The sequence below is a fragment of the Perca fluviatilis genome, chromosome 12 (genome assembly GCF_010015445.1).
Source record: "Perca fluviatilis chromosome 12, GENO_Pfluv_1.0, whole genome shotgun sequence".
Taxonomy (NCBI): domain Eukaryota; kingdom Metazoa; phylum Chordata; class Actinopteri; order Perciformes; family Percidae; genus Perca; species Perca fluviatilis.
In genome coordinates, this window is record NC_053123.1 from 18,233,876 (window position 1) to 18,261,767 (window position 27,892).

General features: G+C 37.7%; 2 protein-coding genes across 2 annotated transcripts; both read right to left on the reverse strand.

Moving 5' to 3' along the window:
- Positions 1-165: 165 nt before the first annotated feature.
- stk24a (serine/threonine kinase 24a (STE20 homolog, yeast)) lies at positions 166-15,686 on the reverse strand. Its single transcript, XM_039817970.1, has 11 exons — positions 15,155-15,686; positions 10,085-10,315; positions 7,053-7,109; positions 6,802-6,910; positions 5,930-6,087; positions 4,772-4,957; positions 4,527-4,672; positions 4,236-4,368; positions 4,019-4,096; positions 3,657-3,793; positions 166-3,295 (listed from the first exon to the last, which is right to left on the reverse strand). The coding sequence occupies exons 1-11, from the start codon at positions 15,194-15,196 to the stop codon at positions 3,262-3,264; spliced, it is 1,311 nt and encodes a 436-aa protein (XP_039673904.1). The 5' UTR covers positions 15,197-15,686; the 3' UTR covers positions 166-3,261.
- Positions 15,687-16,985: 1,299 nt separating this feature from the next.
- slc15a1a (solute carrier family 15 member 1a) lies at positions 16,986-27,810 on the reverse strand. The gene is made up of 23 exons (XM_039817133.1): positions 27,668-27,810; positions 27,378-27,418; positions 26,884-26,971; positions 25,854-25,995; positions 24,982-25,101; positions 24,762-24,861; positions 24,537-24,627; positions 24,319-24,402; positions 24,131-24,213; positions 23,924-24,010; positions 23,709-23,798; positions 23,579-23,623; positions 23,463-23,495; positions 23,282-23,370; positions 22,525-22,606; positions 22,312-22,431; positions 20,372-20,512; positions 20,235-20,281; positions 19,813-19,920; positions 19,595-19,706; positions 18,988-19,125; positions 18,720-18,827; positions 16,986-18,556 (listed from the first exon to the last, which is right to left on the reverse strand). The coding sequence occupies exons 1-23, from the start codon at positions 27,672-27,674 to the stop codon at positions 18,323-18,325; spliced, it is 2,190 nt and encodes a 729-aa protein (XP_039673067.1). The 5' UTR covers positions 27,675-27,810; the 3' UTR covers positions 16,986-18,322.
- Positions 27,811-27,892: the final 82 nt, after the last annotated feature.

Genomic DNA, 27,892 nt, shown 5'->3' on the forward strand with positions numbered 1-27,892 from the left:
ATGCAGATGATGGATTTTCACAAATTAAGATAAAAAAACAGCAATTAATGAATCTCTTGATTTTTAATTAACTTGTGCATTTCTTTTAATGATAAATTTTTTATTATTTTTATATTTTTAACGTACAACATACAGAACAAATAAATACACTCGATGGCAAAACTATTCATCATTCAAGTACTGGATTTTTATTTTTTCCTTAATCATTTGACAACTTTCAATAAATCCAACAACATTGTCCTGAATTAGCAAACATGTATACTGGACAATTAAACTGTCAGCAAAGTCACAAAATTAAATGTACATTTCAAGTGATTGCTATCCAGTGTTTACTGAAACTTTAACACATCACAGAACCAAACTTTACTCCCTCTATTACATAATACTGCTCTTTTGGGTTATAAAAATAGTTTAATAGAATATATGCCTACTTGTGCTAAGAAATGACTCCTGGTGATCACACTGCTTTATTGCCATTCAAAACACACAAAACTAATATTATTGTCACACAATAGCCTTTTAAAGTACCATTTAAAAAAACTAAATAAATCTGCAAAGTGCAACACATAAAAAGATAAGTAGACCATGTAAAAGGTGCAAATTGTGTTGAATTTGTCTCTGTTTGGGATGGAGGCTTTACATGGCACATTTCACATGAAGTTTGAATGGAGAGTCATTTTTCACAGAAGAGTAGAAAACAAAGGAAAATGGAAATCATTGATTTGGTTAACCGGTTTCATGTGAACAATGTATTTGATTAAACTGTATTCCACCAATTAGCAAGCAGAAAAAAAAGAGAATGTCTTTGGAGAGAAATGTGGAGTACATTATATTCTGTTTAAATGATGACATAACAGTTAAAATAATAGTTAGATACAGCTCATTTGCTTTTTAGCGTCTTTACAGTATCAAGCTAAATATGAAGCTACGGCTAGCAAAGCAACTAGCTAATCGGCATTTCCTTGTTGTTGCTAGGCAACCATCGGAGATACCAGGAAGTTATTGGTCCGAGGCAAGAAATAGTACGGCACATAGCTAACCTCCTGCAAGATGCCCAACTGTCGTTTTACACTTCAGCTTTTGTACGAATTAAACCATCAAACAATGTGTTATTTGGTCAGTTTTAGAGGGGCTGGTAGGCAGAGGTTACCTCTGGACCACGGATAGCCGTTCCCGACCCGTTTCCAGTCTTTGTGCTAAGCTAACAGATTTAGTCGCATATTTAACGGGAAAATATGAGAGATCAATCTTCTAATCCGCGCGCACACACACACACACACGCACACGCACACACACACACACGAAAGCAAATAATCGTATTCCCCAATGCTGAGTTCTCACTTTAAGTTACCCTGTTTACTGTGTACTGCCCGTGGCAAACAGAATATATCATCCGACTCCATAATTATTATTTTTTAATTCCTTTCGTCTGTGAAGAAAAATGAGTAAATTTGTTCATGCATGCATCATACTGACAAGGAATGAAAGAAATACTTTTGATCTTTTATCATTTAAAAAGTATTATGTATGCCAGAGGCAGGGGGGAAGAAAGAAAAGAAATCACAACAAACGCATTGGATCTAACATTTTAAAGCGGATACTATTCATCCCATTCATCACAAACACTCTAAGGCTGATTCCACTCGGTTTAGAACTCAACATTCCTCCAGTCCTGCAGCAGTATACTACAACGCATACTGCTCAGGCCAACCAATAGGCGTTATACTCTTATGCTATCATGCACATTCCTTTTAAGCTACTCAGTAGTAGCAGCAGTGCCACTGGTCTCTGAACACCTCCTGGCTTTATGTTAATATGTACATCTGAGAGCAGTGTCCTCTATGTGAGAAGTCTTTGTTTATATGCATTTACTGTACAAAAAAAACAAAACTCTCACAAGTCCAAATGGAAAGATACAACCAGGCAAATATTACACTGCATGACCAACTCCAGAGTCCAACGTGTGAGACTTCAGGTGGACTTTATTTTGTCCCAGATAGCATACCTGCAAAATACTGTAAGTCTCATGCTACTGTTTTATGGCTACTTTGTTTATAGTCAAAAGGCATTTATACTTGAAGTGCAATTAAAGCTGTAGGTACGCTGAGGAGATAGACAGTACCACTGCAGCTCCTAGGAAGACTAACAGAGTCTGCTGATTTATAAACTAGATGATGGCACTGCCCTGTTAATGGAATGAATGGACGAAACCTCAGTTTATTTAACCAGTCAAAAACACACAGCAAAAAAAGAAGGGATGAGGCAAAGTCCAACAAACCGACAACTCGAGGCCTTGTGGAGCTGGCAGAGCATCCAGTGTGTTTAAAACTGGTGGGGGCTTCATCGATCCAGCCTTTTGTTGTTTTTTTACATTCTCCTACATTACCGCAGCCACAGCAATGAGTGTGAAACCAAAAAGGTTAAAGAGAATTAAGAAATATAAAATAAATCAATAGTAAAACATGATAGAGGGCAGCCATTTTCATTCACTGGATGAGTACTAAAGTTTTACAACTGGAGAAATCAAAGACCGATATACAAAAGAACAAGTAGAAAGGCAAGGCAATCTCATGTATGGCCATTTTAGTCTCTCAAAATATTCACCTCACAAACATTATCTACAGTTTGCATTTGGCCATTTGTACACAGTGGTTCCATTACAAACACTCCATTTATTTTTCATGAATCTGTAGAAATTAGCTTATTTACAAGTCCGTACAACCACCCTATAGAGCTCTTTCCATCTCCCAGAGGACCCAATCCACTTAAAGCAGGATACCTGAGTTTTCAATAGAATGCTTCAACCCACTCGTCACGCTTCACCGCACAGTTCACAGGATCTCTCGCACAGCCACACACACATGCACACAATTAAGCAAGGTACTTTCTCCAAAAGGATGCGGAGTGTAAACCTTTGTGAAAAAGCCACAAACTCACCAAAACCAATAACTCGAGTCCTTGCAGAAAGATAGCTGACTCCACCATAAAAAAAAAATAAAAAACAGTTGTGAAGGAGGTATTGAGAAGGGACATCTTACAGCAGGTGGCAGTCATGGTGGCTGGCCACTGACTGTCCTGAATAGGACCCTCTGGTGGTGTGCTAGCGAATAAACAGACATTACGTGGGCCAGGATTTGCTTCAGGAAAATTAGTGATGGAGACTTTCCTGGGAGACTTCATCCCGGCTGTGGAGGTCAGAGGAAAAGATCTGACTGCTGCCACCAGGGTGGAAGATTAGAGCAGAGCTGGATGTAGCTCCTCTCAATGACTGGCAGCGGTTTGTGGCACAGAAAACCTGACGAACATCAGAAGAAAGGTTAATATTTACGGTCTAAACAGGCCTTGGGTTGAAACAACTATCACACTAGTGACTGTAATGTTCATTACACAACAGCACTGGACGGATGGAAAATGAAAAGCCCCTTTACTATTCCTATATCTTATTTTCATTGTGGACCAAGGTGTTGGACAGATGGACCAGTCAACTGTCAGGCAGAGAGACTGTCAGTGGCACCACAATATGTCCTTACTGATCCCATTAAATGGGCACATACATTCATCACATTTAGGAAGTAAATATGCAATATTCTTGGACTTCTACATTTAAATATAAGTATAAGAATATAATGAGAAGTGATAATATGAACCCTGATTACCTCTGAAGTCTCTGCACTAGTTCAGCTACCAGGGAGTCACAGATCCCTGGGTGTGTTTCTTCTGCCAGGAAAATGGCCTCCTGCAGCTCCTCTGCAGCCTCCGGCTTGCCATTACGCGTCTCGCCCTTTTCTTTCAACTGCAAAAATGACATCATTTAGAAAACCTTATATTTGAACTTTTTAAATATTTTATTTGTTGAGTAATCTCTGACATAAATATATCTGAACATACAGTAGATTTCAATCAGTGTGATCTGCATTGATGATTGGATTGATTACAACAGTTTTACAATAGTTTTATTTTAAAAACATTTATTCGGTGATGATCGTTTTAACTTGGGGTAACCGGTTAGTCCCATTACCTCAGTAAACAATGGAGAAAAGATTGTTGATAAGCTTTGTGACAAAGGCCTCTTTGAACTCTCTGGACTCTCCTGCATCTGAAAAAAAAAAGGATGATTTTAATGTTAAAAAGGGAAATCTGAGACCTTTGACACAGGGAAGACATGGCTTTGCCAACAAGAGTTACTACAAATTTATTATTTTTTATTATTTATTATTAACGCCGTATGGTCCCACCTGTTTCCTTTCGAGCTCAGCAGGCTGTGCTGCCCCATTCTGAAACTTTTTGAGGTCCTTCTCCCTGATGGTGTTGAAAATCCAATCATCATTGCCAGTGTCATCTCCTCCAGAAGCCTGGCCATTTGGCTCCCTACAGTGACACAGGATATTAGGATCATCATTAGTGTACTCAGAGTTGCTAGATTTGGTTTTAGAGTATAGATTTGGCTTTAGAGTATGAATTTGCCCTGTCTTGCAAACCTCCCCCCCGCCCCCCCGAACTGGGTGGTGATGGTGCAGACAACTTACTCATCAGATTCATCAGAGCTGGATTCCTCCCGAGACTGCTCGGATTTCCACCTCTTGTATCTGTCAATCAGCTCTGTCAGATAGGATGTCTTTTTGGAATGCCTTACAATATACTTATGTTTTAACAGCTCTTTGGCAGTTGGCCTCTAAGAAAAACACAGAAAGCAAACCTAACCGTGAATATAAAAAAAAATAATGTGCACTATTACTATATAAAAGTATGGACAAGAGTCTTTTAAACTTACAAAGCTAGGCTCCTTATTTAAACAGGCTTCAACAAATTCTTTAAGTGGTTTACTGTAGTTCCCTTCCAGTGTTGGTGGATTGTTCTTTGGGATGAGGAATAAGACCTTCATAGGATGAAGCTCAGAGTGTGGCGGCTCTCCTTTAGCCAGTTCTATTGCCGTTATTCCTAATGACCAGATGTCTGCCTATAAAACAAAGACATTTAGGACAGAAACAATCATAATAAAGCAGCAGAATTTCACACATACGTCAACAAATACACACACTGACACAATGACAGTTTCAATGTGAAATGACATTTAAACTGGCTTACTTAACCAGCATGGGTGTATTTGAGGAAGCTCTGCAAACTGAAGACCGTGATGTAGTGGTTTTGTTGACAAACCACACTGACTCATGTTGCAGTTATTCCAAAAATATGTATTTGGTCCTTTTTAGTCTGAAATAGTGCTTAAAGACTAGCCCACAGCAGTCAAGAGAGCAATGAAAACAAGGACAAAATGTACTCATCATTTGGGAGTGGTTTCACACAATCTTTTTTCTTTGGACAATGCTTCACCACCTCAACTCTCATATTTATGCTAACTGTTGACACAGCATAGTTGTTTCATGGTCTGTTTAACAACAGGTATTGCCTAAGGGCCTCAGACAAGGTTGGTAAAATTATTTTTATACATCAGCAACGTTACATTTTCATCCCAAGGAGAGACACCAGGCCATTGAAGTAGGTTTGACACACGTCACTGTGTGGATCTGAATAATATAAACACATGACTTAGACATTATAATAAGCCTGTCATATTTGCATAAACTCACCGTACCTTCTCCCCTTCTTGCACTGGTGTTGCTGGACTCACCGCTGGCACACAGGTCAACTAGCCCAATATAAAGAGTCCCACTACTACTACCCACTACTACAGATGTTTAATCCAACCCAGCTGATGTGGTAAAGCCACAGTAAGCTTTTGTGATCCAGCTGTCAAACTTCATTGACACTTTGCTGCAGTGACTTGCAGTGGCACACGTGCAGTTAAAGTTACTTACATTTAAAATGTATGGCCATCAGCAATTTATTGACACTGTACATTTCCTTGGGATTCTGCTTTCCAACACTAAAACCTGACTGTGAGAACAATAAAAGTTGGGATGATTCTGACCTTTGAATCGTAGGCCGATTGCTTTATAACTTCAGGTGCCATCCAGAAAGGAGTACCAACAAATGTGTTCCTTTTTATCTGGGTGTCTGTCAGCTGGCCTGCCACTCCGAAGTCAGCCAGCTTCACATCGCCTTGTTCTGACAGCAACACGTTTGCAGCTGAAAGCAAGAGGACAAAAGTATGAGCTGCATGAAGTAGCGCTTTTGATAACATTTAGTGCTTAAATTAACATTCAGTATTCGAAAAGATACAGACAATGCTATGTCTTAACCACTTTAGTAATATGATTGTTCTCGGCTTCTGGCAGTAACCTGTTTTCTGGAATTTAAGATCTTGGTTAGAAAAAACTGATTATTTGGTCTTGTAAAGCATTAATCAGGTTTCCAAAAGCTTAGGATACGTGTTTTCATTTGCTTAATAAAGACTCAGGACAGAGAACTCTGACCAGTAGACCCACATCTTTCTGAAAAAACATTACAGAAAAAAAAAAAATACAGCAAATGTTTGCATTGTTCTCTCCACACCAACATGCCTGCTCTCGTACTATGGATGTCAACAAATTAAAAAGGGCCCCTCTATTATCCATCCCTATTTTAACACAAAGATTATTTATAATATAGTAAAGGACAGAGACATGACAGATTACAGATCTCAACAGAATTTACATTCAAGTGTAAAATGTGACAAGATTAAAGTGATGACTTGGGTTTGGGTCCAAATACAGAGCACTCAACAGCTGGTGAACACAGATTCCAATACACATTAAAGCCTCACTTCAGCATTATTAACAAGAAGATAGAGACCATGTTGTCAAGATTAAACTATTTACTAGACTGTTGTTAAAACAAGGCGATGCCATGCACCAGTCTTACCTTTGATATCTCTGTGGATTTTCTTTTCAGAGTGCAGATACTCCAGCCCTTTCAGGATCTCTCTCAGAATTGTGGCAATCTGCGTTTCATCCAGGGCACCTGGTTCCAACTAGAAGAACAGATAAATCAGAGGATAAAGGGGTCTTCGGGTTTAACTTTGTCTGAGAACTGTCATGCAGTCTGCAAATCAAATTGTCTAAATTAAGATAATCTTCAAATAGGTCCTTCGCTTTATTTGGATATAGACTTACCAAATCCAGGGCTGATCCTCCACCCAAATATTCCATAATAATCCATAATTTTGTACCCTGAAAAATAATTCCAGAATTCAGTCAAATAGAGTTCAAAGTTGCAGTAGTTATTACAAAGAGTAACAGTTCACACTTACTTTGTCCATTTAAAAAAAAAAAAAGAGCAATATTTGCTCAATCTTATGATTGAAAGAGTCATCTGTTCAATTTTTTTTTATTAAATGCTACCTGGCCCATCATGGTGCCAAGATGTACATGTAGCAACACAGTAGAGAAATTATATTGCAAATGGAGGAAATTGCATTGATTTAGGCACTTGGCCAGGCTAACGTACAGTGTGTTCAGTCTGTTAAGGCTCGGACACACCAACCCGAAAGCCGACCATCGGCAGAAAAGGCAGTCGGACTGATCACTCGGCTCCCGTCGGTCCAAAAAGTGCATCGAAACACACCGGAGTGACGCCGACTTGAGCATACGTTCTGCGCGAACGTGAGACGTAATACGTCTCCATAACAGCAGGCGACTAATCTATATTGTCGGCCAAAAAAATTTAAAGCGGAAATGACAAACGCGTCACGTGGGTCTGGCTTCTCCCGAATTTCAAAACCGACAATAATGGCGGCTTGTTCGGAATACAATCTCGTATTTTACAAAAATAGTTCACCAAAACGTGTTTCTGAAAACATTTTAAGCGAGAAATAGGCCGTGCAGTTACTGAATCTGTCTGGTTTTTTGATCGACAAAGGTCAGTTTGAAATAGGTGTGGGATCGGGTCGAATTTCTCTGTCCGAGCCCGGCCCGCGTCCAACAGAACCATGACCGAACCCGCTAAAATCTAATTTTTCTCATACTAATGACACAATTAAGCAACTGTAAGGAAGGCATTCAGAAATGTCGACAGATTAGCACATCAGCACAGTGAGCGCACACACTGGGCAACAAGCGCACGTTAACACAGGCGCACACAAGAGGCCCAATCATATAATTGAAATAAAATTAACATATGCCTAGACAACTATGTGGAAATACTTCCACACAGTAGACTTTCCTTCATTTTCGGTGGTTTTAAAATCTCCTGAGGCCAATTTCTTTTTAACATCTTCCATCGTTGCGCTCTGAGCGCTCAATGCGCTGCGGCATGCAGTCTGCCTTATATGCACCTGTTTCTGCACACAGGAAGACGGATTAGGTTAATATTTTAAATTTATTTTAATCACAAAAACGAACCTTTGCATCAAGTGAAACCGGCCCATTACATAATAAGCGGTTTAAAATTTTAAATGTCCAATGCCTTAGGCTACCGCGCCGATGTGACTGTCCGAGCCCGGCCCGGCCCGTCGGGTACCATCGGGCTCGGGTCGGGTATCCCAGCCTTAGTTTGAAAGATTTTCGCCAGGTAAGTGCTTTACCATAAGGGCACTGATTCGCTAGTCAAGGGCTAGCACTCCACCAATCAGATTGGTCATTGAGTCCAACTGCCCACTAGCCGACGGCTCACCAAACTGACTCAAGTCACCGACCTCGCCAGACTGTCCGACGGCCGATAATCGGGTTGGTGTGGCAGCGCCTTAAGGGAAACAGACACTTGTTACATCATATGACAAAAGGAGTCACAATTGATTTGTGATGGTTAACTCACATAATTATTTTTATCGACTACTATTAATACTAAAATATTTATTTACATTTTAACATTTACAACAGACTGGTTTATCCTTTTCTAGCAGCTGAGAATTACTACTTATTAATCTAAAACATAGTTAAACAATGCGAGCTGTGTTAAATGTGTTAAATTCTTGAACTTGAAGGTAGTTCACTACAACTTCAGATCTGTGGGTTTGTCATCTGAGCTTGTGTGTTAAGATTTCCAGGTTCACACAGACTATTTAAGATGTCAAATTTACTCAGACAGACAGTCTTTTTTGACTCACTAAGTTTTAGAACTGCAGTTCCCATAATGCTTTGGGGATGCAAACAGGAAATAACGTTGGTATTAGTGAGCTTTGCTGTGGGACACAGCTTGAGCCCCCCTTTTATTAGCCTATATTTGTTTACATTTTGGCAAGTATCCCAAATTAGCTTTTAGCAGTTCATGTTTGCTATGTTCATATAGATGTAGACAACTATCACTTATTCCTTTAAGATTACTTTGATCCTGAACAAAAAAAACTAAATATGTGATAATTCTAAAGGCAAATTCTGGAGTTGAAAGGAGCTTCTTCATCTGGGATAATTATATCCTTGGACAGTGTAAATCATACTGAATCTAGAAATATGTATATCATGTCTGTATTTTGAGATTTGACTGAGTTATGACTCACAGAACTACAAATGTATAGGGTTAAGGGATTTAAACTACTTTAATTGCCTCCATAAGCCGTGTGCTACAGCCACTGCTGCTACATACATACACTAAGCATAATACCATGGTTACGTAATTCACAAAAATAAGCCTTAATTCTCTCCTTCAGACAGCAGCATAAGTTGAGCTAGTAGACACCACTTCTCTCCTTACTGCTGTTAAGAGAGGTACTCTTCGCACCATCACCTGTAGTGTGACTAAAAAACTACTATAACTATAGAGATGTTATAGAGCCGACTTTCCGCTTTAAGGGTGTTGCACCCTTATAACTGTCATGGTGCACTTCTCAACATACAATAAGGCTATACTATATTTCATACACTGTTCATCTAATATGCACATAAACACCCTGATTTTCATCGTTTTATTTCAAACCTTATCTGCTGGAGTACAGAGCAAAACGAATAAAACATATGACAAAGTCCAAATACAGATTGCATTGTTACAATCCCTCAAGCCATATACTATTGCAATGTTGGCCTATTTTTCGGGTTGATCAACAGCAATCTGTGCAATATTACACAGGCAATACTTGTTCCATTGCCCACATGCATTATTTATTGACCTACATTGTTTACACTTGCTTTCAGGAACACACTACAGACATATGCATTATGTCGATGGACTATTGCAAATTGACAATAGTATTCTTCCTGAGGTTAAAACTTACCTTTAGGTAGGAGCCATGATACTTGGTGATAAATGGACTGTCACACTGGCTAAGAACTGTGATTTCCTGTTGAATGTCTTCTATTTCATCCTCCGCTTCTTCCAGATCAATAGTTTTAATGGCCACAACCTTCTGAGTCCGATTGTCAATGCCTTTAAAAACTTCACCAAAAGAGCCTTTCCCTATCCTGTCCAGCTTGGTAAAAAACTCCTCTGGATCAGCTTTAAAGTTCTGTGTGACAGAGAGAATGACGGAGAGAGAGAGAGACAGAGAGAACAAAGTGCATTTTAAGATATGTAGAACCGCAGGCAACAGACAAGACGAACATAAAAAGGCACAGAAGGTAAAATTACAGGTATTCAATCAGTTGTTACACAGGCCCACAGCTCAACATACAAGCAACATAGTTCCCTCTGGCAGTCTTCAAAATATCTTGCAAACTGTGATGCATTGTTATTTTTTTTAAATCTGGCACACACACACACACACACACACACACACACACACACACACACACACACACACACACACACACACACACACACACACACACACACACACACACACACACACACACACACACACACACACACGTTACCAATTAAAGAGACGGTAATCAGTGAACTTTGATTCACTATAATCTAAAAAACTGATTTGAAAAATCTACAAAATGTCAGAAAATGTTGAAAAATGCCCATCAGAGTTTCCCCAGAGCTGATAGTCATCTGAAAATGTCTGCACAGTAGTGATCAGGCAGTGGAGCTGCGGTATCCCGCCATTACACCACCCGATCGCGAGTCAATCACAGCTGTCATTGTGACGTTTCACCCTGTTTTTATATCGCATATCAAATAACTAATTAAAACCCAACTTATCTGGAAAATGACCACCTGAACCATCGGCGTCATCGTACTTAAAATGACAGAAACCATGTTTGGGAAAAAATGTATTTGCCGTGTACATTGATTTTTTTAGTATGGCCCGTGTCCCATCCGCAAACATGGAGGGGGTGGGATTTATGACCTATAATAACAATAATAATAATAATAAGTTTATTTGATATAGCACCTTTCACAGGCAAAGTCACAAAGTGCTTCAAATGCCAAACATTTGAAAAAATACAGTACAATCCAACAGAAAATAAACAAGGGGAAAAAAGAAAAGAATTATTGAATGACCAATGAAAGTCATTTCAATGATTAAAACCTAAAACCCAAAGTTTACAAACTTTGTCGGGCGCTATGTCATTTGTCCAATACATAGTCTATCGAGGCTGGGCATTGTCAGTGCATTGTGGAATTTATGTGATATGTAGGCTATTGGGGTGGGGCAATATGTCAGCTGTACAATATTGTATTTTTGTAATATTGTACTGTGCAAGGGCTGTGTCCCACTTATTGCGGAGACTAAAGCCGATGAGTTGTTTAATGGGAAGTGCCAATGAAAGGAGTAGTTAATATGCTTATTATATGTATATGGAAGCATGTTTGTATTGCAAGAGAGTATGTGTTGAGAGATTTGTATTTGTTGTCTTTTTTTTTTTTTTTTGGGTTTCCTTTTTTGTATTGTGTGTTGTCTTTGTGACGCTGCAGAATGGACAGAGTCCAAAACAAATTTCCCTTCGGGGACAATAAAGTATATCTTATCTTAAAAGTGACTTAAAAAAAAAAAACTACCAGGGGAGTGATCAAGATGTTTTGGCTTCACTTTTACAGTCTATGCATTAACCGCTGGGTCAGATTAACAGTCCAAAACAACGATATTCAGAAATATATATATTTATTAAAAAAGCAGCATATTCTTACATTTGAGAAGCTGGAAACATGTTTTGCTTGAAAAATGACTCAAACGATCAATCAATTATCAAAATAGTAGAATAATATACTTAAAAGCATAGTATAATAATAACAACTCACACACAGTGGTCATATGATTAGTGATGTCTGGGTCAGATTTTTATTTTGTCACCATTATGTGCTTAAACATTCAATATTAAGTATGTCACACACAGACTCCTTATCTATTATCTAGCCTATATGTTCTATTAAAATATGCTTGACAACTGAACAGATCAGCATTAATGGGGTACTCCCCTTATTTAGTCACAAGACACAGAGAAATTAAAGAAGAACTGGTCAAAATCAAAAACAGCAGAGACCAAGAGATCCTGACTTGTAGTCTCTAGTATGGGTCAAGCAAGATCAAAAATAAATAAATAAAACAGGATCTTTAACACAATGCAACCAAAAACAACCTTTTTCTATGACCCTCCCTGCCTGGTAAATGTTACTGTTTGTAGGCTTTCTGCCATAAATGTGTTGCCTCAAAGCCCGCTCTGAGATAACCTCCAATGACATCATCTAGGGTATTTTGTCACACTTCAGAAAACTCCCCCAGAGCCACAGAAGACATCACACCACTGTTTTAATTAGGCAAAAAGTAACAAGCATGAGTAGTAAACTGATATTTATGTGTAAATCTATGAAGAAGAGAAGATAGCCTGCCTCAGATTTCTTTTAATGAGGTCCTTCAGTGTTTCGTAGTATTTGTGGTGAGGAGGGTGTCAGTCTGGAACTGTTGTGGCAGGAAAGTTTTGACAGGGTCAAAGACAACCTGTCTTCTTTCCACCATGAACAAAATGCAAATGTGGATATTATTTATCAAAACTGCATCTGCAGGCTGCTAATTTTGTTTGAGCCACTTCATGGTTCAATCTCTCGCAATACAGTAATGTTGATAAAAGTTTCTAGTGTTTTAACCTGTCACTTGGATGACAGCTGGCATAACTAGTGTTCAGTGTGGGATAAGTTTAACAAGAAAACTGATCAGGTTTAGTAAAGCCAATGGCTGTGATACCAATGTTGAGGATAGGCTTGGGACATCCCTACTTTGCTCTACACAGCTCTGCCTAGGCTAGATGGTATCAGTTCTCCGCTTTTTCTCTAGAATAATCAGGAGTGGTATACTAAGAAAAAAAACCCGCAATCAATGTATGAACTTCTGAGCAACTTGATTCAAGCAATGTGTGACCTTTTCAGATCAAATTCCGTGGCTATGAGTTACATTTAAATCACAAGACAGCTCAACATGGACTTAGGCTTAATGACCTCCACCACAAAGGCTAAACAGAAACTGAAGGACTACACCTTAACTTATTGACTGGACTAAGTGGCTAAATTTCCCCAAGGAGCACCAGGGTAGAAATAATGGGCTTTGAGTTGTCCAGTCCAATTTCCCTTCATACAGAGCAATCATAAGCCTAAACTGTCTGAGTAGTGTTTGCGGTGCCATAATTTCCATGACAAATATAATACAAAAGTCTATCCTGAAAAAACATACTATATTATGACGTTGATCCAAAATAAAATAAAAAATTATATTTTGTTGCAGTGGCTTTAATAATAAAGAACTAAAGCATTTCATTTACCAGGTAACCCAGCCCTAAGAAGATCATCTGTTGGCTCACACAGCATATTGCTACAGTCCCCCCAGAGAACAGTTTCCTGTAAAAGTGCTAATGCATGGTGGTCAAATCTATATGGAAGGGGGGATGAGCAGCTGCACTTTGAAAAATTGGCAAAGAGGTGGCTGCTGAATTTGATAGTAAAGGGCCTTTCCAACAAAGAGATAGAGCGGTGCAGAATAAAGCAGAGTAGAAACAACACAACCAAAATACTCTCATAACACTGGTGTGGTCAGTCATCCAGGTGAAAATTATTATGTCGAGGCTGACTTCTGTAAAAACAATGGGAAAAACAACAAGGGCGCTGCGACGACAGACTACACATGATGGGAATGTACTTGCCATTTCCACAGTCAGCAAGTTTACTGCGACAACTAAAGCTGCCTGAACCTCGCTGTAAAGGCATGTGTTTGATGCCCCCCCCATCTGCACAACACAACTGTGTAGTCTAGTATCATCTTTGCATATAGTGAAACAATATATCAATTAATATATTACTCAACCAACTAAATATAAATCTGCAACTGAATATTTTAAGATTGAGAAAAAGTCATTTGATGTTATTATTAGTGCAATTATTAGTCACTTAATCGTTTAGTGGCTAATAATTAATAATCATTTAATTAATTTATCGTGCAAGATTGCCAAACATTCTCTGGTTCCAGCTTCTCAAATCTGAAGACTGGCTGCTTTTCTCTGTTTCATATAATTGTAAACTAAATATATTAAGGTTATTTACTGTTGACCGGACAAAAAGAACAATTTAAAGACATCACCTTGTGTTCGCTTAGGGAAATTCACGATTTTCTGACATTGTGTAAACTATAGAAGTGTCAGATTAGTCAATAATGATGGTAATTGACACTTCACTTAATGTTTAATGCACCAAACTAACAATTGATTGATGGACAAAATAATCACCAGATTAATCACTAATGAAAATAAACCAATAGGGACTGCTCTATTAGAATACAAACAGAAAAAGTGGACATTATTAGAGCTTAAACGATTAGTCAATTGGTCTTTAGTTTATCACAGAAAAATCTTTTTTCAAACTAAAATGTCAAACATTTGATGTTTCCAGCTTCTTAAACGTGAGAATTCACTATTTTTCCTTGTCTTACATTGCAATAAACTGAATATCTTCCAGTTTTGCACTGTGAAAAATAACAGTGGACGAGGACTACACAGAAAGTTGGATATGTTAACTTGTGCTTTAACTGCGATGGCATTTGAGCCTGCACAGAATGCAGTAAACTCGTCCAATATAAATTGTATATGTAGGTTTTGACAGCCCGTCAGTCATTCAGTACACGTTAGACTTGACAACAATACTTTTAAAAAGACGTCAGCCATTTTATCGCATACGGTCATACTGGACTTTGACTACTAGTTGCATTTATCACTGGAAAGTAAAGATGGTAGTCTTAATCGTGATAATAATGGAGGGTTCTTGTAGATAAAGTTATTTACAGGCACCGAGTTAAACTTACGAGCTGAAGGTACAAGGAAACGTTAAGTAAAACGTTAAGTAAAATATCAGGTGGCTGTGAACCAAATAAGCTTGCCTCTAAAAGTTAACCAAAATAATAATGTATTTTATTCACCTGAATCCCCGGCAGTCCACTCTGAATAGGGGAAAGAGCCATGGCGTCAAATCGGCAAAGATGACGCCTTTTCCTCGTCTTTATCTGCTTTCCTTATCAGAGGTGTAACGTCAGTTTCCTGACGGAGCCCTGCTTTGGATCACCGGTCCGTGCCGCAAACTCTGTAAGGGTAGTTAATGTATCAAACGGAGAGGTCGCTTGATATCGAAAAATCAGCCTGACTTGTCGGCTTGCACTTCGAGCTGCCTGCAAGCCTTCTCCTCACTCGCCTTCCGCAGTTAGCGAATGTTAGCTACGCTAGGCTAACGTTACTTGAGCAGCTAGTTAGCTGAATAATTATATCTCCATAGACCAGTACGGTCTCTAAGCACGTGCTTGGCAGTTTCCCGATGATAAAATAGAGGTCTGGTTTTAAATAGTCGCACAAGATAAATAAATGCACACTCTTATATAGTTGTATCGCTTGTTGTTCTATTCTCTCATCACTTTCCTCTGTCGCCCAGCGCCATCTTGGTTAATGTAATTTTCATTTTCCGGAGGACCAATCAGAGGCAGCCTCAGGGAGGAAGAGTAGACAGTACCTATGTCGTCATTTGTAAATCAAAAAGCGTCACAGAGGAGGAAGAACGTTCAGGTGCAGGATTTACATTTTATTTATATATGTCAATGGGATTTACCCATTTACACATAGACAGTATAAGAAGCATTTACCCAGTTTCACCAGTGAGTTTTAAACTTCACATATCTTGTGATTTCGGTTGTCTAAAGAAATAGAAAATGTACTTATGTATTCCAAAATGTTTTGGATTGAAAATGTAAACTTTCTATCTAGATTAACAGGTGAAATAGTCATGATTTTGTGATATTTTAATTTATTTTAAAGAATAACTGGACAAAAATGTTTCCTTTTTTATCCAACTGTTTATCATTTTTGGCAAATTCCATATACATAAAATGAAATAGACCAATAGAAAAACAAACTTTAGCTTATTTCTAATGGATATTAACCTCTATTACAATTATATTGTCAAGCTGAAAAATACTAAAGCAACAACGACCCATATAATATTTGAAATATAAAAAAATATAGACTGTTACTTAAGTATTAATCTGTTCCCCTTACTTTATTTATTCCTCCTCCTATCTATTATTTTGTTTTTATTGAATGTAAAATGCTTCTTTAGCAAATTAGTTTTTTAAAGAATTAGATTTTTTTCTGTCATAACTGAATTTCCCTTCCTCTTTTAATCTTTAAAGGTCCCATGACATGGTGCTCTTTGGGTGCTTTTATTTAGACCTTAGTGGTCCCCTAATACTGTATCTGAAGTCTCTTTCCCGAAATTCAGCCTTGGTGCAGAATTACAGCCACTATCAGTCCCACAATGAGCTTTCCTTAGTATGTGCCATTTCTGTGTCTGTAGCTATTGAGGAGGAGAGAGGGGGGGCAAGGTGGAGGGTGGGGGTGTGGCCTTGACCAACTGCCACTTTGCTCGTTTGAAAGCCATGATGTCTCTCTCTCATGGTTGGGCCAAATTCTCTGGGTGGGCAAAGCAGAGAAAGGGGAGGTAACCTTGCTCCTTATGACCTCATAAGGAGCAAGATTCCAGATCTGAGATTTCATTTTCTCAAAGGCAGAGCAGGATACCCAGGGCTCGGTTTACACATATCGCCATTTCTAGCCACTGAGGGACCATAGGTAGGCTGGGGGAACTCATATTAATGTAAAAAAAAAAACTCATAAAGTGAAATTTTCATGCCATGGGACCTTGAAACATGCTATTGTTGTTGTTTGAATTTGACTGTTATCAATAAAGTTAGAGAAAGGAATGTGCCATTTTCACACATTTGTGGTTTAATTTACAGATAACAAGGTTAAAATACACAACTGGGCAAAGCAAACAGCTGTCCTGGGGTCCCAGATTCTCACATTCTTTTGAAACAAATATAAGGATTCAGCACAGGTAGGGCAGGAGAAAAAAAATACATCCACCAAGTTTTCAAATAAATTTTTTTATATGTATTGTTTTTAAAGACAAACTTAAACTTTAAAATTACAAACCTATCTTTTAACACCTTTATATTTTACTGTACCTAAAATTGTGCTCACATGACCGTGGGGCCAGTTGATGTTAAATTAGTTAAGTTTGTATCACAGAACCAGCCTTTTTCATGGTCAACTTTATAACGTGTTGCAGCAGGAAAAACACAAATAATCAAATGAATGATGGCTGACTACTGGAACACTAATATAACAGAACCATCATTGTTCATGGTTTGAGTAACAAATGTGCTTTTCCTGCTATGACATGTCAAAATTGACATGTTGGTTGGTGGGAAATATTATGTTATATTTTTAGTGCAGCATTACAAAGACACCAATGATAAAATCCTGGGATCGAATAGAGAACACAAACTCTGTCCCTCACTAGTAGAAGCAATAGTGTGCAGTGAATTGTGCACATTCCATCCATAAATGAAAACATGCAGTTTGAATGTTGCAAAAAAAAAAAATGTTAGGTGGATCTTAGATTATTTTGTCAAACTACACTTTTCCAAGGTAAAGTACTTTCACACTCAAATGACGACCATTTCTTTTTAGCCAGTTTGGGAGCTCAGAGCTCACAATTCAGGCTGCAATGCACTCCTTTTTGTCAAATAATATGACATCAGTACTATACATATTTATTGAAAAAAACACTATTCAGTCTTATACAGCTGTAAGCGTAAAAGCAGAAGATTTGGTTGGGAGAGTGCTATGAACAAGACTTACATGCTGAGTGGATTTATGGCAACAGATCTTAAGACAAGAATTGTGAGTGGAAAAACACACAACAGGATTTTTTTGTATTGCTTACTTAAACATAACTTACACATAAATATAATTACATTCAATGCTATTTAAATGGTTCATCTGTTGTTGTTGTTGTTGTTGTTATATTACTTTAGCTGAATGAATTTATTGAACTAATAATAATGCTAGAGAACTTTGTGTGCCTCACGATAGTCATTGAACGACAGTCATTGAAATAAAAAACACACACACACACAAATACAGGCAGAATTAATGTATATTCTACATCCTTTCAATGTTAAAAACTGTATGTAAAACTGTATGTTAAAAACTGTATGTAAATGCATTATGGTTATCTAATCTGCTTTTTAGATTGTTCACATTTTGGTCTGTTTGGCTGTATCATCTTTATGACTTTTAATTGAGTCTTTCTTGACCATCTCGACCTCTTCCTTCTGTAGCTGGCTTTTATCATCATCATCTTCATCAAGCTTCTTCTTGAACTGGGCCTCAATTTCTGCAGGGTTGATGTAGGTGTAGAAATATGCCATAATGGAGAAGATGATACACACTGCAAACAAGAGCGAGGCAAATAGGATGTACTCTGCCCACTTTGAAAGAGGAGGAGAGAGACAGAGGGACAAATGTGGTATTAAAGCATCATCATGTTTCACTGGTACATGACACAAAAAACACAGACAAGTCCACTAGAAATATTTTGTCACTTTTAGTCTCTGAGGTTTAGTTTTGAGATTAATTTTTTTTTTTTTTTACCTGTTTGGGAATCTTTGCAAGCTCAGCCACAATTAGTACAATGAAGTTGCCAAAAGCATTGGTTAACAACCAGCCTGCTTGTAGCACTGATTTCATATTACTAGGTGCCTTGAAGACACAAAAGGACAAAAGGTGAATAAAGCCAGACACAAAGAATACATAATTATTTTATAGTTCAAAGACAAACCAAATCAAACATTCTCCTGTTCTGTGTCCTACAACTTCTTCTTTCATGGTACAGCACTGAAATAAGAAATAACAATTTTACCTGTGAGTAGGAGAACTCCAGACCAGTGACAGAAAACATCACTTCACCAGCAGTGATGAAGAAGTACTGTGGGATCTGGAGAGCCATGTGAACTGAGTTAGGCTTGATGTCTTCTGCTTCAGTAATAGACTCCTGACACTAAAACAAATTATCAGAATAGATCAGTTTAGGGCAGTGTTTCTGTGACTGAAAAAAAAGCAGCTGGACAAATGTTGCCGGAGTATACAAATGAAATTTTGTATTACCATTCACATGAAAAAAAAAATATAACAATGCATTAATTCAAACCTCCCGACCATGTCTGTGACACGTAGCCCCAAGCCCCTCCATGTCTTCTTAAGATGTAAATCTTAAATCTTAATAATACACATCGGACTCAAAATAAACTACAGTGTCCATGTTCATTGTAGTAAAGGAACATGTGAAACATGTCACCCAGTGCAAAGATGTGGCTCAACAACAACAATGGACTATGGCAGAGGAATAAGATATGTCTTACATAGACAATTGTTCGTAGGATCAATTCATTGATGGTATTTTGGAGGATTTGTTTATATTAAGAAAAAAATAGAATATCACCATCCTTAAAATCATTTGTGAAACTTACATTGCTTCCAAAGACTAAAGTGCTGGGGATAAGGAAGGTATATGAACTTCCATATCCAAAGTCCCTGCTGTATTCACATGACTGTGAACCACTCCGTAAGGTGAAGGTGGCCCTGATCATTAGAAAAGAAAATCAGTGTAATAGCTATTATTGTTTGCATAAAATAATGAATCTAGTATGAAAACAATGGTGATTTGTCAATATGAAAAAATCCTTACTTTCCATTTTTTATCTGGGAGTAGTTGGAATAATACAATGACTCGATTAGTCCAAAGTCAGCTGCTGGAGTTGACACATTCACTGTTGTATTCATTCCATTTACAAATCTGAAATATTGAGCCAGAAAATGTAAAAAGTAAACAGTAAGTAAAACCAACTTATCATTTTCAAAAATGTATTCTTCAGATAAAGATTAGGGCTGCAACTTTGGTATTTTCAGTATTTTAACCTGATAATAATTAATTAATTATCAAAATAGTCAATTATTAATTTTCTGTTGGTCAACTGATCAATTAATCATATATATTTGTTACAGTTTAAACATTTCAATCAATCAATTATTGTATGGAGTACAATTGCAGTGAAATTAATCCCATCAGCTCCTTCAACTTGTGCATGTTCAGTGGTAAATTCAATTTACCGAAGTGCATTGTTGCCTTCTTGTGGCTTGGAGGTTAAATCATCAGTCTGAGGAAATGAGACAACAAATATTGATTAATTGAACCTATAAGGCCTCTTGCGAGTCTTTATTTTCATTATTTTGTGCTTCTAACTCACCAACAACCAGTTAATGTCACTGATGTTTGAGGGAATCAGAAGTGTTTGTCGCCGTCCTTTGGCCAAGGGAATAGTTTTCGTCATGCTGCCTATTAAAATGCTGACACTTTCTGCTTCAAATGTGAAGAATTGATCACTGGCCTGCAAATAAATTGCAGTTTGGAATTGATAAAACTGCAATCATTGGTGGTACGAATATACAGTGCCTTGCGAAAGTATTCGGCCCCCTTGAACTTTTCGACCTTTTGCCACATTTCAGGCCTCAAACATAAAGATATAAAACTGTAATTTTTTGTGAAGAATCAACAACAAGTGGGACACAATCTAGAAGTGGAACGAAATTTATTGGATATTTCAAACCTTTTAAACAAATAAAAAACTGAAATATTGGGCGTGCAAAATTATTCAGCCCCCTTAAGTTAATACTTTGTAGCGCCACCTTTTGCTGCGATTACAGCTGTAAGTCGCTTGGGGTATGTCTCTATCAGTTTTGCACATCAAGAGACTGACATTTTTGCCCATTCCTCCTTGCAAAACAGCTCGAGCTCAGTGAGGTTGGATGGAGAGCGTTTGTGAACAGCAGTTTTCAGTTCTTTCCACAGATTCTCGATTGGATTCAGGTCTGGACTTTGACTTGGCCATTCTAACACCTGGATATGTTTATTTGTGAACCATTCCATTGTAGATTTTGCTTTATGTTTTGGATCATTGTCTTGTTGGAAGACAAATCTCCGTCCCAGTCTCAGGTCTTTTGCAGACTCCATCAGGTTTTCTTCCAGAATGGTCCTGTATTTGGCTCCATCCATCTTCCCATCAATTTTAACCATCTTCCCTGTCCCTGCTGAAGAAAAGCAGGCCCAAACCATGATGCTGCCACCACCATGTTTGACAGTGGGGATGGTGTGTTCAGGGTGATGAGCTGCGTTGCTTTTACGCCAAACATAACGTTTTGCATTGTTGCCAAAAAGTTCGATTTTGGTTTCATCTGACCACAGCACCTTCTTCCACATGTTTGGTGTGTCTCCCAGGTGGCTTTTGGCAAACTTTAAACGACACTTTTTATGGATATCTTTAAGAAATGGCTTTCTTCTTGCCACTCTTCCATAAAGGCCAGATTTGTGCAGTATACGACTGATTGTTGTCCTATGGACAGAGTCTCCCACCTCAGCTGTAGATCTCTGCAGTTCATCCAGAGTGATCATGGGCCTCTTGGCTGCATCTCTGATCAGTCTTCTCATTGTATGAGCTGAAAGTTTAGAGGGACGGCCGGGTCTTCGTAGATTTGTAGTGGTCTGATACTCCTTCCATTTCAATATTATCGCTTGCACAGTGCTCCTTGGGATGTTTAAAGCTTGGGAAATCTTTTTGTATCCAAATCCGGCTTTAAACTTCTCCACAACAGTATCTCAGACCTGCCTGGTGTGTTCCTTGTTCTTCATGATGCTCTCTGCGCTTTAAACGGACCTCTGAGACTATCACAGAACAGATGCATTTATACGGAGACTTGATTACACACAGCTGGATTCTATTTATCATCATTGGTCATTTAGGTCAACATTGGATCATTCAGAGATCCTCACTGAACTTCTGGAGAGAGTTTGCTGCACTGAAAGTAAAGGGGCTGAATAATTTTGCACGCCCACTTTTTCAGTTTTTTATTTGTTAAAAAAGTTTGAAATAGCCAATGAATTTCGTTCCACTTCATAATTGGGACCCACTTGTTGTTGATTCTTCACAAAAAATTACAGTTTTATATCTTTATGTTTGAGGCCTGAAATGTGGCAAAAGGTCGAAAGGTTCAAGGGGGCCGAATACTTTCGCAAGGCACTGTATGTACATAAACAGTGGTATTTTGACTGGCATGCAATTGATTTTCACAGAATTTTTAAACGTGTAAATCCCAATTTTGTAAAGGTTTTGTGTTATTGTATGATACATACCTGAGCTGCAGGAAGCACCAGAGGATCGTTGTCAGGAAGCTTAACTGTCACTGGATTGCTGCCCATGTTTAGTAATTTCAACTGACTCTGGGAGGCTGATGGGAAGGTGGGTAATGTTTTCTGAAGATTGAGTGAGTTTGAAAATAACTTAATCCCTGAACTGATGTGCATTTTGCAGTAAGGAAATGAACACAATAACTGTTTTCTACTTACATCAATTTGAAGCTGAACCAAAGCAGCGCAGACAAAAGCTATAGCTGCCATAATCATCCCCACTGTCATTCTTCTCAGAGGTCTGTTAAATTAACATTCAATTCTGTTACTGATTTGTACAATATTTGAGAGAATCACAGCAACAAATGTATCAATGTTTATATAGGAATAAGTTATTTTTATGACTGTATTTTTTATTTTTTTTTATCATAATAATTATGTACCTGATTCAGACTGTGGGGTCGTATTGAGATCTGCGAGTTTGAGCTTTTCCTTGGCAGAATTTTATTTTGAAAACACATCAGCTATTGTAGTGGAACTATTTTATACCGCTAGTTAGTAGGTAGTTCCATTGTTTAGCAGTTAAAGGAATAGTTCTACATTTTGGCAAAAATGTGCTCACTTGCTTTTCTGCTGCAAGTCAGATGAGAAGATCGATACCACTCTCAAACTCTCGAACATTAGATTGTTGTCAATGTTCTCATCTAACATTTGTCAGGAAATCGGATAAGTGAATTTTTCCAAAATGTCGAACTCAAACATGCAAACATTTTTTTAGGGTATTCTGAAATATTTGTTCTAGACCAGAGTACATTTAAAACATCTAGAAAATAAAACTTTGATTGTGGCAAATTTCAGCATCTCTCAAAGTAAATGTTATTTAATAATCCTATTAGTTATTTAACAACCAAATAATAGACAGACTGATATAAGTATAGGCCCCAAAGCTGTCTCACTTAGTACCAGCAGTACTTACGTAAAGTTCAGGCCACATTTTTTGATCAGGGGGTAGATTACGCTCTCCATGATAGGCACCAGAGTCAGGATCAGGATGGGGTTGACAGTCTTTCAAATACAGAAATTGTACAGTGAGACTTTTCTCAAATAAAGCATAGTAAATCAGTTCAAGCTAACATGATAAAATGATTGTAACTTACCTGCATCTGATCAGGCTGTATAACAAGGAGCCCCTGCAGACACAAAGACATTATTAACACATGAACACATTGCTTAAGTTAATATATTCATAGCTGGTTTTTATCACCAAACTTACAAAGTTTCCATCCATGTTTGTGGCTTGCAGGGTCCATCTAGAACCCTTTAATAGAGATAGATAGTTTAGTATTGTTTGCCCTGCCAACAAGTGATGTTGCATTTTAAAAGTAACAGTAACATTACGATACCTTTTGGTCAAACAGGGTCCAGAACATTGGGAGTGGGATGTATAAAAAGAGGACCTTCAGCACCATTTTGATTTGAGCAATGAGGAGTTTCTACAGCATCCACAGACAGAATAAGAATTGCTGTTATTCCACTGATGAAACAGCTTGTTAGAAAAAAAATTTAAAGAAAAAGAAAGAAAAAGAAACTTAAGACATTTAACTGAAGTGAAACTTACATCATATTTTTCTTCTGACCAGTCCATCCAGTGCTGCCTCTTTGGGAATTGCTTGCTTCTGTGTTTGAAGCGGTTTTTAATGGCAAACTGATTCACAGAAAAAGAAGAAAAAAGTGTAGGATAACATGTTTTTGGAAACACCTAGAGCAACTGTTGTTACACATTAATGCAGAATGTGTTGATGCAAATGGTGTGAACTGGACTCACCCCGATGCATTTACACACATCCAGCATGATGTTTCCCTGTGGTTCAGCTTTGTAGTACATACCACTTCCAATGATAAACACCACTGTTGAGGACATCACAGGCCCAACATCATTATCAGTGTATGTACCAAATCTTTAAATTTTTGCTTTATGTATAGAATCACAGTCGACAAATTATGTAGACATACCAAGCGCAACCACCATTAGTGCTGCAGGGACACCGAAGGCCAGAGAATAACACTTCTGCTTACTGTAGATGCCACACTCTTGAGCTGCAGATTAAGACAACCAACATTAATCTAAATTTTTACTCATACTCAAGGACTATTATTGTTAGTTGTTATCACAGGCACTCATGTTTATAGATTATGGTTTGTCATAAACGTTATGGCCTGCTCATATTTACCTCTCAGGATTGGAGTGATAATGGTTGACAGGAGACTCCCACCATTAATGCACAGGTAGAATACAGAAAAGAAAGTTCTCCTTTGCCTTTCCTACACAGAGAAATAAATCAGTGACCTATCATGCGTTGCATGCATGTTTTGCAATGCTGAATATAATGTACAACCAATTCCTGACCATTTTCCAGACTCTGCCTATAGGAGCAGAAATGAGGTAATTTTCTAACCTGATGGTCACCGAATTGGTCTCCACCAAAGGCAGCAACACAAGGTTTGATGCCGCCTGTGCCCAGAGCGATGAGGAAGAGTCCCACCATGGACAACACGCTAAATGTGAAGAGGAATATGTGCATGAGCAGAGAGCACTGTAGAAATATGTGATGAAAACTGCCTGCCAAAAGCCCACATCCTGGACTCTGTTATTGGTGTAGTAGAATAGGAACCCACATATGAAAGGTTATGTTGTCTGGTATCCCATTTCTGTCTCCGTCCGTGATGTCATGGACTGCACTGACTGCCAACGCAACCTGGCCGATCGCATAGACAATTGACAAGTAGATGATAGTCCTGTAAGGTGAAGGGAAAGAGATAGCAGGCGGGGAATAAGTACACAGATACTTTACCTGAGTAGAAATATGAGACTTTAACAATACACTGTTACAAGCAAATGTTCTGCATTCAAAATACTACTTAAGTTAAAGTACAGAAGTCTTATAAGCAAAAAACACATAAACACTTAAAGTAGGCTTAAAAGTAAAATTATTCGTTATACTAGTTTTAAATACTTCATATACAGTTACTTAGTTGAGTCCAGTGGTTCCCAACCTAAGGATGTTTTAACATCTTTGCCTTTAGTGTGAAATATTGGATAATTTCACCTCTTTAGGCCTCAGTTAATTAAACAATTTTGTTTAAATGGTAAAATAACTCTATGGTGGAAAAGAAATGCTGACAACTCATAGAGATCTGAAAAATGACAAGGAAGCCCAACTAAACATTACATTTTGTAAGAGATCACAAGCAAAAAAGGTTGGGAAACACTGATTTAATCTTTAGCAGTGAATTGTATTTTATCATGTCATGATGTAAAACATTAATCTGAAAAGTAAAGAGTAACTTTATCTGTCTAATAAATGTTGTAAAGTAAAAAGTGCAATTTTCCTTCTGAAATGTTGTGGAGTAGAAGTATAAAAATGGATATACTCAAGTATACACAAATACTCCAGTTATTTTACTTAAGTACTACTACTTTCCACCACTGAGAGATAGTCATCCTCTAACTACTTGCATATGTTTAATGGCAAAATAATTAAACACACTTAAACTTTCCCAGCCAGGAGTCAGCCACAATGGCCCCGAGGATAGGGGTCAGGTAGCAGAGAGCCACAAAGATGTGGTAGGTGGAGGTGGCCATGTCATCGTCCCACTGAAAGAAGTACTTGAAGTACAGCACCAGGACAGCTGTGAACAGGCAGGGAAAACGTATGTTACCTCCTATTTTAAAGTATATCATCATCAATCTAAGACTACACAGTATCAGCTCTAAAATGTTTGGTGACCAAACATTTAATGCAAAACATGACCAAAATTTGGTCATGTTGTGTATGTAAATATCCAGTGGTGGAAGAAGTAGTCAAATATTGTATTTGAGTAAAAGTAGCTATACCACTCTGTAAAAAAACAACAAAAACTCTGTTAAAAGTAAAAGCCATTGCAGTCATGCCAACAGCATCAAATATATATGAAGTACCAAAAGATAAAAGTACTAGTTTTTCAGAATAGCCCATTTTAGAATAATGTATAATATATTATTGAGTTATGATTATTGATGCATTAATGTGTACATCACTTTAATACTGCAGCTGGTTAATGTGGAAATAATTAAAAATTATTTATATATTTCATATATATTATTGTATGTACTGTGTTTATAAAGAATTTTGACTTTATATAAGACTTTATGTAAAGATATAGTAATGTCATTTATTTTATAGTTGTTCAATCACATTAAATCAAATAAACAGTGGAGTAAAAAGTACAATATTTGCCTCTGAAATGTTGTGGAGTAGAGGTATAAAGTAGCAGAAAATTGAAATATTTAAGTAACGTACCTCAAAATTGTACTTGAGTAGGTCTAAATGTACTTAGTTACTTTCCACCACTGGAATATCAAACAAGTCCTATTTTTTCCAACACCGTTATAAATCACTGTTAAAAAATAAATCATTACGTGACAACCATCCTTAAGGTTTGGTTAGGTTTAGGAAAGATCATGGTTTGGGTTGAAATAAGTACTCGTTGTCGTGGTTACAATCACGTGGTCAACGTTTTAGAACGCAGTATTCTCACCTCGCATGCCATAGTAGGAGAACCTCTCGCAGAACTCATTCACAATGATGAAGAAGATGCTGAGGGGGTAACCACACACCTCTTTGCTCTGATGGATCAAAGGAACGGCAGCATGGTGTTCAGCAGTGGCCGAGAAAGTACCACAAAAAAAATAACACTCGATTACAAGTAAAAAATCCTGAATTCAAAATTTTAAGTAAAAGCACAGAAGTATTGGCAACAAAATTGACTTTGTGTATCAAAAGTAAAAGTGCTCATAATGGTCCCTGTCAGTGTTTTATTATATTATTGGATGATCATTATTGATGTGTAAGCAGTATTTTAATGCTGTAGTTGGTTGAGGTGGAATTTTGACTGCTTTTTAAAAAAAATACTATAGCCTAGTTGTGAAATAAATGTAGTGGAGTAAAAAGTGCAACATTTCCCTCTAAAATGTATGGAATTGAGGTATTAAGAAGCATAAAATGGAAATACTCATGCATTAAGTACATTACCGTCCCTTTGCTTTTCTTCTCTTTCTTGGGGTCCTCATTATCTGTGCACAAGATGAAACTACTTTAAATAACCTTTCATAAAAAGACAGAAATTCAGCAGCCTACAGACTGCCTCCATTTAGAATTTAAAAAATCTTTCTCCCACGTTTTGTGTGGAATTAAGAAACAATATGGCAACAGTTGAGAGTTTTCTTTGTATGTTCTGACTTGTCCCCCAAGTGTGTCTGTGCTCTGGAATATTTACAATTTTAATTTAAATGAATACACACAAAAAGAGTTTGCAAACTCACCTGTCATGATGGCTGAGTGAAGCTGCTGCCTGCTTTCTACTGTGGTTTAATATTCCTTTGAGATTCCTGCAGGGAGCAATTGATAACTAATCCTTCACTGTGGGAGTGTTTCGAAATATTGCTACGTATTAGCACCGTGATCGGTTGCTCACACTGCTGACTGTGTTGCTTTTATGATGGGTGGGAACATAAGATATAGAAGATAGGGAGTCAGCTATGTTCCGT

What these genes read in the sequence shown, in the direction of transcription:
- slc15a1a (XM_039817133.1), bottom strand. An exon ending in GGTCAGAAGAAAAATATGAT is followed by an intron (nt 23,799 to 23,923) that starts GTAAGTTTCACT and finishes TGGATGCTGTAG; the next exon opens with AAACTCCTCATTGCTCAAAT. An exon ending in TTGCAAAGATTCCCAAACAG is followed by an intron (nt 18,557 to 18,719) that starts GTAAAAAAAAAA and finishes CCTCTTTCAAAG; the next exon opens with TGGGCAGAGTACATCCTATT.
- stk24a (XM_039817970.1), bottom strand. Translation starts at nt 15,196, where the DNA reads ATGGCTCTTTCCCCTATTCAGAGTGGACTGCCGGGGATTCAG. An exon ending in GTGGACTGCCGGGGATTCAG is followed by an intron (nt 10,316 to 15,154) that starts GTGAATAAAATA and finishes TCTGTCACACAG; the next exon opens with AACTTTAAAGCTGATCCAGA. An exon ending in AGCTCTGATGAATCTGATGA is followed by an intron (nt 4,369 to 4,526) that starts GTAAGTTGTCTG and finishes GTGTCACTGTAG; the next exon opens with GGAGCCAAATGGCCAGGCTT.